The 10789-nt window shown below is 35.2% G+C and overlaps 1 protein-coding gene across 6 annotated transcripts in view; it reads right to left on the bottom strand.

Moving 5' to 3' along the window:
• Positions 1-261: 261 nt before the first annotated feature.
• The window catches only part of LOC149564365 (putative WD repeat-containing protein C2A9.03), a 59432-nt gene continuing 48904 nt past the window's right edge, over positions 262-10789 (bottom strand). For all 6 annotated transcript variants that reach the window (XM_089827420.1, XM_089827422.1, XM_089827425.1 and 3 more), the window contains one exon: positions 262-1246. In XM_089827420.1, coding sequence (XP_089683546.1) covers positions 833-1246 — 414 coding nt within the window. In that variant the 3' untranslated portion in view covers positions 262-832. The remainder of the gene's footprint in view (positions 1247-10789) is intronic.

Raw genomic sequence — 10789 nt, 5'->3', positions numbered from 1 at the left:
CCCATTTTATCCATCTGCAAGACACGCTACTTACCTTCCTTTGTGGAAAAAAATATAGTTTTACAAGCTTGGAACATTCCACCAACATCAATCTGGTCCTAAACTAGTAACAAATATTAAACATTCTAGAAATGTCTCTATTACCTTTTATGACTTCCACGGAGGGTACCCAGATTTAGATATATCCTGCATCATTGCAACGAGCAAAATTTACGAAGAATCAGACCAACATTGAAAATCTATATGAAAATGCTCAAGGTGTGATAATCATCACAGCTCCAGTCAAATTATTCTGGAGTCCATAACTAAATTAACTGCTGAAGGCATCCATTCACCAAAGCTCCAGTTCTTTGAATTACTCTAAAGAAGCACAGGGCATTTGATCAGTATAGAAGAGTACGATGTCCATCATATGTTTGATATACCTTGCCCCTGCCCAATGGCCATATTCATCAGATGCAATATCAATATTAGTTGCAGTTATGGAGTTTTGTTCGAACAATTAAAATTTCAAAGGAACAGAAAACATTGCGAACATGTTTTCCATCCAAAACCAAGGATACAAACATGTGATATACAAACAGAACATTAGTTCCGAGTTCCAAACAATGTTCCATCTTCTATTTACATACTGCCGAAAATATAATCTGAAACACTGCATCTACACCAATGCCCCAAACAACTAAACAGCAGTCTAATGAACTTTACTCAACTTCCACTAAATATATAGGCCTTCATCAAACTTATTTCCAACCACTACTTAATGGCTTATGGTGTACTCTGGCAACCATAGTATCAATGGAGGGAGCTTGCAATTTGCAACTTCTGCAAACTAGAACATTGAATCAAGATATAAGTTTTTACAGCAGCGATTATATTCAAGCAGGCTTCCATAGGTTCGATCAGCTACTCCAATGAAAAGAGACTCTGTATCTGGACTAAATGACATTCCAGAAATCTCTCCAAAGAGATCAATTTCCTGACTTCGTTCATAGTTATGCCGAACATCAAACACATGTACAAAATCAGCTGGCTCAGCCATTGCCAGAAAAGTGCCATCAGTCGAGAACCTCAATGAGCGGATAGCACCAATTCGCCCTTTCAAGACTGACAATGCAGAGCTCAGGTTTCTGGTATCCCAGATCCTGCAAGTGGTATCCTGATTTCCAGTGGCAAAATAGTGACCATTTGGATGCCATGCAGATGCAAAGGAATAATCCAAGTGCCCTCGTAAAGCAGCAACCAACTGTAAGCAAACATAACTTCATAACCATATGCACAACCATAGTAGATAACGCACTTTAAAAAATGTTTGTACACTCTAACATTTGTTGCAAATTGAAACAGATAAGAATATTTATTTATAATCTATTAATCTCATAAGAGGAATTATATTTTTCACTCTAAGTTACTGGTCCCAGTGTGGGTACAGGTACCAGTTTGGGGTTTAATTATTTCCAATATGGAGGGAAAAACAGAAAAAATTCCTGGGTTCCGATTCAGGTTCGGCTCTATAATCTATGGACATTAAATACTAAAAACAACAAATATATATATATATATATATATATATATAGTATATCCACTATAAATACAATTTTACAATTATATTTTAATGTATAATAATATATATCCTTTTAGAATATTAATTATTACATTTATATTAATTCAAACATATTATAGAACATAAACATGATTAATTACAATTATAAAATATATAACATAATCTATAACACAAATTAGACCACTATAGATAACCTGAGCTCATAAATGATAGTTTCATTGATGAACTTTTGACGTGTTCAGTGGCTTAAAAATTGAGTCTTGAATCTCCAAAACAAAGAACAATTTAGTCAATCCAATTGGGAGTTTGTGTTTGACTTTATATAATCAACATGCCCTCCTTCACCTATAATATCCTCCATCCTAAGAATGGTAAATAATGAAATCCCAATTTAATGCTGCCCTTTCTTTTATCACATAAACAATGAAATGATCAATTGGTATCATATGTTTCCAGTAACTGCATGGTTTTGACGATTCTATCTCCTGTAGTTCCAATAGCTGCCATAGTAGAAGCTCTCCAGAAAAAAAGAACAATCCAGTCAACCCAGTTGGAAGTTTGTGTTTGACTCTAAGTTGACGGTTCAAATTCTGGTACTGTGTAGGTTTGAGATTCCGGTTTGCAATTCACTCAAAACAATTTGGGCTTGAGTACAGGTTCATTTTAGGTTCGTTCATATAAGATTTTCTTTTATGTGTGTGTGTGAAAGCTAAAAATATAAACTTGTGGCTCTGCTGCTAGACGACCACAGAAAAATGCCAAAATGGACAAATGCCTGCCTTGCTGGATGACCCAGATGCTGCTCGAAGAATGTCGTGTGAGGAAAAATGGCTTCCTGTGATGTATTATTCTGAGAACATGTCATGTGAAAACAAACCACATAGATGCTGTGTGAAACGAAAACGAAAGCATTGTAAAAATACTGGGTTTCAATTGGGATAAATAAAGTTAAGAAAGTTAAATGAGAAGTCAACAAAAGTCAAAAAAAAAAAAAAAAAGACCTGAACATTCAACCAAAATCACTTGAAATTAGCCCAAATTGATTTAAATTTGGCTGGAGCTCACGTGACTATTTCCAAATTTGCTGCAAACACGATAAAAGTCATCCAGGGTCCTTTTCACTGAATTAAGAGTGAATTCCTCAAACTAAAACCGATTATGATCCAACTTCGAATTTACTCTGAATTGACTGTTGACTTCGGCAGGGACACGGCGAAAATGGTAACTTAGGTTTGACTACCTATAATCCACGTGCCCACCTTCACCCACATTATCCTCCATTCTACCAACAATAAAACAATGAAATGCCCAATTTGACGGTGCCCTTTCTTTTATCACATAAAGAATGAAATGGTCAAATGATATCATATGTTTCTAGAAAGTGCATAGTTTTGACAATCCTATCTCCTCTCTGTACAATTTCCAGTCCCCTAGACCTCTGTGGTCTCTTGTTGGACATTAATAAATTTATCTTATCATATCTAAAGTTCCAATCGCTGCCATAGTAGAGGCTAAGTTACTGAGTTCTTTGATCTTGTCCATTCAATTGCTAAACATTGACTAGTTTGGATTTGGGTTTAGGTCTGGAACAGCCTTGGGTTTGCTGAGGTACCAGCCTAGGCACCTTGCTAGCTGTTCTAGTAGAAAATCCAGAAAAATAAACCAAACATATTTTACAAAAAGATGTTTGTGTCATGTTTGAACTGATTTTATTCTTGGGCCAAGTAATCAATACATACCAGTAAGAACACAACTGATATAATACCAGTATAACCATGTAACCTAGATTTGGAAGGATGCAACCATAAGCACAAGGTCCCAATTCAATTTTTTGGTAGCCAACCCCATTAATGAGGGATAAATTCGAACTAAATTATATATATATATATATATATATATAAAGAAAACCTAAACCTACAAATGAAATTTTTTATTGAACTCAAAACAAAAAATACAGGAAAGTACCTATATTGCTCAACCCACTACCACTTGAAAATTCATATTCATTCAGCTTTTGCCACCAAGACCACCTATTGACAACTAGGAGAGTGAGCAAGCTTACAACTATAAATGATATCCTTTGTCTCATGTACTGCGACATGCTTACATATAACCCAGCGGCGTGGTCGAACGTAGAGCCTACAGAACCGATAAATATTGGTGAGGATCAATGTTGCTTGGTGTCATTTGGAAGAGCTTCAGCTAGATGATTCCAGCAATTCTAGTGATGAGGAGTTTGACACAACATTTCGGGAGCACAAATAGATCATTAATTAAGGCCTATTGTAGTTCATTGTAATCATGATAGAAATACCAAGACTTTCAATGAGTTGGTGTTTAGTGATTTGTAGTTTACGTCAACCTATTTAAGTTTGAAACTCAGTAGTGTTAAGGGTTGGCACTTTTTGATGGTTATCATACTGTGACCACTTTATCTGAACTTTATGGCTATGCAAGTTTTCTAAGTTTCCAGTATTGTGTCTGAATAGTATTGTTCTTATTGAAAGGAAATGGTTGAATGTTCAAAGATGTTATGCTTTGAATATACTCATTATTGGTTTAGTATTGAATCAGTATTGAATTGTTGAAATTCCTTTGATACTGGATATTTCCTTTTATGGTAAATATGTATCAATTTTGATTGTTTTTCGAAGGGTACTTGATAGAGAAACTGTGTGTTCTCTCCACTATATGCATTCGTGTTTATTTAATTATTGTTTATCAGATTATCCCTCTATCCAAGAATAGATGGGAAGCCTTACTAGTTTCAGGTTAAAAGTAATTTTATTTGAAAGGCAGTTTTGATTGAAGATCTAATAAAGAAGCTGAACCTTACCAAAATTCAGAGAGGAATTGAGAAAGTTGAAATTCCTCAACTGTTGGAAAATTGTATTTGTCTTGTGGACTTGGGCATATAGAACTTTTGATTCATTTCTTCTTATCTAAAGACAAATCTGTTCGCCATCGAGTTTATCATCTACAAAGTTGATATTAGGAGCCCATAACTTATTTCTATGATGATTATAGTACATACTTGTCACTGTAGCAGGAATTGTTGCAGATCTATGTCGTCTTTGGGACAGTAAGTGAGTTGGCAAGCTCACAATGTGAAATAGAGCTTTCAAAATCCCAAGAGGCATTGTAACACCTGTCATGACTTGATTAATAGCACAAAACAAGTGCTCACTCTACCTCAAGTATTATTCTCATTTAAGGGTTTCTCCAACATTAATCTCATCCGCAATTGAGTGTGTTGTTACACTTGTATTTTCCTTTGCTTTCATGATAAATTGTCTAGGCTCGCTTTGTAACTCTGTTGAAGTCGAACTTGAACCTCGAAATCATGTTAGTTCAAGTTCAAGTTCAAGTTCTGTGACTAGTGGGAAAAGTTAAAAGTGAGTCACTGGGTCTTCATGTCATTGGTCTGTCTATTCGCATATGTGAAAGTTGAACTTGAACCTGAACCACACAGTTCAAAGTTCAAGTTCAAGTTCAAGTTCAAAGTTCAAGAGTAATTTGCTCAGATTCAAAGGGGCAGTGTTGCGAGGAACTGTCAAACTTGAACCTAAACCATACAGTTCAAAGTTCCAGTTCAAAAGAACAAATTCCTCAGTTCAAAAGCTCAACTGGTTCAGTTTTTTAGAATTGATTCTTCAGGCTTTCAGACTTTAATGGTCCCAAATCTCATGAATATGGCTCAGTTAATCACAAACTGATAAGATGTTCACCATCTATTAGTTTATAAAAATGGAGAAGCAGAGACCAATTTTGTTGATGAAATGTAATCAAAGATTTAGTCCCGATGTGGGTGCCATAACTTTTTACCCCACCGTTGGACTTTGCTCAGTTTTGGATATGATGTTATGAGGCTAGTTCCCCAAATTCTCACTGGAGCGATTGAGAAACTATTTTCGGGGTCAAAAGTTACAAATGACTGTGTGCAGGTCCATCTAGGAGGCCAGAAACCTGTTTCTTTTTAAAGCAATGGTTATCAAGTACACTGGATTTTGCTTGAGAAAATAAATACAGTATTACTCCCAGATAACTATGAGGAAAATGACATCAGATAAGACTTCTATACACATGAATTGAAAAGTAGAGGCACCCTTGGTAGCTATTGATACAGAGTCACCATGACTAGTGTTATGCAGCCTAATTATTCAGATGCCACGTGGAATGAAGATGCCACGTGGAATGAAGATGCCACGTGGAATGAAGATGCCACTTGTCCAAGTTTAATTATACACATCACTGTATATAATTTTTATAAAACTCTTTATTCTAATGTTTATAAATATAAGAAGGCTGGGAAATAAGGTTCCTGGATTGGAAATAAAAGATTAAGTAAAATGATTAATTACAACCATTTTCAACTCCACAGTTATTCCCAACCTTCCACTTAATACTTGTATTGACTGTTGGGAGATATTTATTATTTTGATATAATTATATTTATAGGACTTCTATAATAAAATTTTGGGGAATGTGCTATCGATATATTTAAATTTTATGTTATTATTTTTTTTCTTTGGTGAGTGCAACAGGGGATGTCACCAAGCACTAGCTCAATCATGGCACTCTTCCAAGAAAAGATGATTAGGCAATTCAATGCAGCCACATATTTAGTTGTACTATCACACATTAACAAGGAGTGCATTGCATGATAGGCTACGTTACCGGATTCAAAGAAACCTAGGGTTCAAAATTTCAACCAAGGTTTCCCTACATCTAATGATTTACCTGAAGTTTTCTACACGAGCATACAACAATTTTTCTCCTCCCAATTTCTCAAAAACAATGGAAAAACCAAAACTAATTTCTCTTTTCAAATTCACAATCTAAAAAAATCATTCATGATTTCAACAATCAAATTTCAACTCAGCCTGGAAGACACAAGGAAAATAATCTTTTTAGAATGACAGATTTGCAAAGTGCAAAGTTTCTCAACTCCTACCTCAAATCCACGAGCTGAAATATAAGGAAACAACCTAAATCGTGCAATCCAAAATACTCCTAAGGTTTAAAAATATAATTTACCTTCAATTCTCAAATCACCAAAAACCTGAAAATTCTGACTCTCCAAAAGACTCCCAAAAAACCTATACACAAAATGACCAATAATAGCTCTAATAAAAAAAACCTAGCCCTCTAGGGTTTCATATATGCAAAGTCTAAAAAAGGCAACTCACCTTAAAATTTGAATAATAAATATTTAATTTATTATATTTCCTCCTCATGCAAACTAATTTACTTTTATTAATTTATTTTTCTTTCTCACTTTATTAATGCATGCAGTTTTAAATTGCACAATTAATATTTAATATTTATAGCATGCTAATTATATGCATCTCATAATTAATAATTGTTAAATTAATTATGCATTAAACTCTTATTTACCTTTATTATTTAATTAAATTCTCAACTTCCCCAAGCAGACTTTCTAAGTCCCAAAATAAATATTAGTATTTAATTAATTTCTCATTAATCAAATAATCTTCTAATTTAACATTTATATATTTTGAGATTTATAATTAACCTTATTTAATTTTCTTAACCATTTAATACCACATCCCACAATAAATCACATGACGTATAAGCAGCATGAAAATCTGACAAAATCCAGAATGCAAAACCAAGTTGAAGGGAAGGGTCCATGAATTCATGTTACCTTGACAAATTCAGATGTGTAGTCAGTTGAATTCTTGTCTGTTGATGTTTTGTAGCTTCTCTTGGATAAATACTAGGATATATATGTATATATATATTAGAGATATCAAAACTGTAAGATTGGGATTATATCAATGAATAGACATTCATGGGACGTGTCTACTCTTTACTCACTTTTATATATATATAAGAGATTGCTGCAAATTGGAAAACACATACTGAATTCATGGCAGTGCTATTACATTTACAGCGATCCAGAAAACTAACATTGTCCACTATTTAAGGACAATTAAAACTAAGATTGGGTTTGGACATAAACATTATCTCCACTTTCTTACCATTTTGATATTGCAATAGAGCACGTTGATCCTAGCAATTCAAGGAAGTTGACGCTTGGTACCTGCAATTATGCACAAAGACAAGCATGTACATATACAACTATATATAACAAACAATGGTGAGGAGTGGTACATTGTGTACATCCCGCACACACGTGACTACAACTCCCTCCCTCAACTTAATCAGGCACATCAAACAGAAATGTAAAACATACAAGACATCCATACACGTGCAAGTATGGGCTCAGTAACCAATAAATTCATATACATACATGACATCATAACATATAAATCCATTATGATGAAGATATCCATAATCACTAACTGTAAGCATATAAAGTATCATCATCATGAAAATAACCATAACCATCAGTTGAACACATATAATGTCTCAACTAAGCAATGGCTCATGATATATAAATCCAAACATAAAGCAGTGTTATCAAGTATTACTAAATAACCCAACACACACAAACATGAAAATTGGCCTACAAGAGTTTGGCAATATGAACTGTAAAGTAAATGACGAGTGGGCACTATATCCACCACCTAGTGTTATGTTTACTCCTAGAAACCTATAAACACTTCCAGATACAAATCTCGTAGTCTCAATGCATCCTCCCAAGTCACTAACGATTCATTAGTAGAGTCCCATTAGACTCTTAACTGCTCGATGATGCAACCCCTGAGGGTCAACTCCTGCTGCTAAAGTATGAGACTAGGCTCCAAAGGTAGTTGCCCATCCTCTACCTATAATGCATTCTACTCAAGAACAAGTATCACATCTGAAATATACTATTTAAGTTGGGTGACAATCCAAGACGATAGGCAACTAGACCTATCCTCCCTAGAATCTAAAATGGACCCACAAATTGAGGTGCTAACTTCAAACCCTTTCCATAACAAATTGACTCTTTTGCATACGCACTCTCAAAAAAAATTTATCTTCAACTGTAAACTGCTTATTCAGCCTATGAGCATTTGCATACTTCTTATGCCTATCCTGCATCATGGCCAAATACTCTTGGATGCGCATAACTTGTCGTTCCATATCCTGAAGCATCTCAGAACCCAATAGAATGTGATCCTCTAACCTATCCCAACTGAGAAGTGTATGACAAGGATAGGCATACAAAGTCTGAAAAGGTTGAATAACAATCAAACTATATAGTCATTGTTGTAAGAAAATTCAACCAAATATAAATAATCCTCTCAATGAGTCTGCTCGTATATGACATACATCCCAAACTATCCACCAACACCTAACTAACCCACTCTATCTAACCATCAGTCTCAAGGTGATATGGCAAGTTAAAATTCAGTTGGGTTCCAAGGTCATGCTGCAAGGAAGTCCAAAATGCAAATGTGAACACATGATTCTTATCTAAAATAATCTTCAATGGAATACCACATAGTCTCACAATGTCCTCCATAAAGGCTCTAGCTATTGAAGTTGTTGTATAAGATGATCTCATCCAAAAAAAGTGTGCCGCCTTAGTCAACCAATCAACAGGGACTGTGATAGCATCAAGTCTACAAGGAGTCGCAAGCAAACTTACCAGTAAATCTATAGAGATGATGTCCCAATCCTATGATGAAACAATATTAGGCTACAAAAGTCCTATTGGATGTTGGATGTTGGTGTTCTACCTTAACCCTAGCCACAAAATCAACAATGTCATATTTCATACCGAACGAATAACATAGTTGTCGAAGGTTTGCGTGCATCTTCTTGACATCTAGATGTGTCGATTAAGGTGCACGTTGAGCCTCAGATAAAACATGTGTATGCAAGTCATATGATGGTGGTACATATATCTGGCACATGTGACACAAAAGACCATCTAACTCCCAACACATAACTTGAAAATCTGCCCTCCGAGGGTCTACCCGACTCAATCTCTACATTCACTTCCTATTACCAAGTATCTATAGGAAGTGTCTAGAGCACACGGCTACATAAGTTCACGCTAAGAGTCAAAGTTGATATCTCATGCCCCCTGCAACTCAAAGCATCAACTACCACATTTTCCTTATCCTCAGTATATTTGACCTCAAAGTCATACTCACAAAGGAATTCCATCGATCATTTTTGTCTAGCATGCATCCGGATTAGGTTGGGTAAAGTATACCGCAAACTAGAGTGATCACTATAAAGTTCAATCGATGCCCAAAAAGAAAATGCCTTCATCAAACCAAGGCATGAAGACCTATTGCTAACTCAATATTATGGGTAAGATAATTCAACTTGTGATCCTTAAGTTTGCAAGATTCATAAGCAATCACACATCCTTCTTACATAAGAACTTCTCCAATGAGTCCAATCCCTTCCAAAGAAGCATATGTGCACACCATCGATGTATCAAGTATTGCTAGTATAGCTACACTAGTCAAACACTCATTGAGTTTTTGGAAGGTCTCTTCACACTTATCTATCCAAATAAACTTCTTGCCCTTTCTCTAGAGAGATGTGATGGGATATGCTACTCTAGAGAAACTCTGGACAAACATGTGGTAATATCCAACAAAACCATGAAATTGTGAACTTGAAACACATTCATGGGTGTTGGCCACTTTACTTTTGCCTAAATCTTTGAGGTATGTATTAGGGTGTCATCGGCTAAAATCACATATCCCCAGTGGTGAGCCTTTGATTGAAAGAAATTACACTTTGTTGCATTGGCGTACAACTAATTATCTCTAACACACTATAAAACCAATAGTAGATGTTCCTCATGCTCTTCTTGGGCTTAAGAGTATATCAGAATATCATCCAAAAAACAAGTACAAAGTGGTTCAAGTAAGCACGAAATACTTCATTCATCAGACTCATGAAAACGGATGGAGTATTCATCAAACCAAAGGGAACTACTATTAACACATAATTACCATATCAAGAGCGAAATATTGTCCTATGAATATCATTATCATGAATGTGCAATTGATGGTACTTTAATTTGAGATTTATCTTGGAAAACACCTTGGCTCCCTTAATCTAATTAACCAAATCATCGATTCTCGACAATGGATACCTATTCTTGATCGTTACCTTGTGCAATTGTCTATAATCAATGCACAAGTGTAAAGATTCATTCTTCTTCTTTATAAAGAGTATAGGCACTCACCATGGGGAAACACTCAGTCGAATGTAAAACTTAGCCAAAAGATTCTCTAACTAAAGCCTTAGCTCACTCAACTCCTATGTAGTAATCCGATAGAG

Source organism: Cupressus sempervirens, chromosome 4, assembly GCF_028749045.1.
Source record: "Cupressus sempervirens isolate cs-2001-9-10 chromosome 4, ASM2874904v1, whole genome shotgun sequence".
In the NCBI taxonomy this organism is placed as follows: Eukaryota; Viridiplantae; Streptophyta; class Pinopsida; order Cupressales; family Cupressaceae; genus Cupressus; species Cupressus sempervirens.
This window is presented reverse-complemented; position numbering and strand designations above follow the sequence as displayed.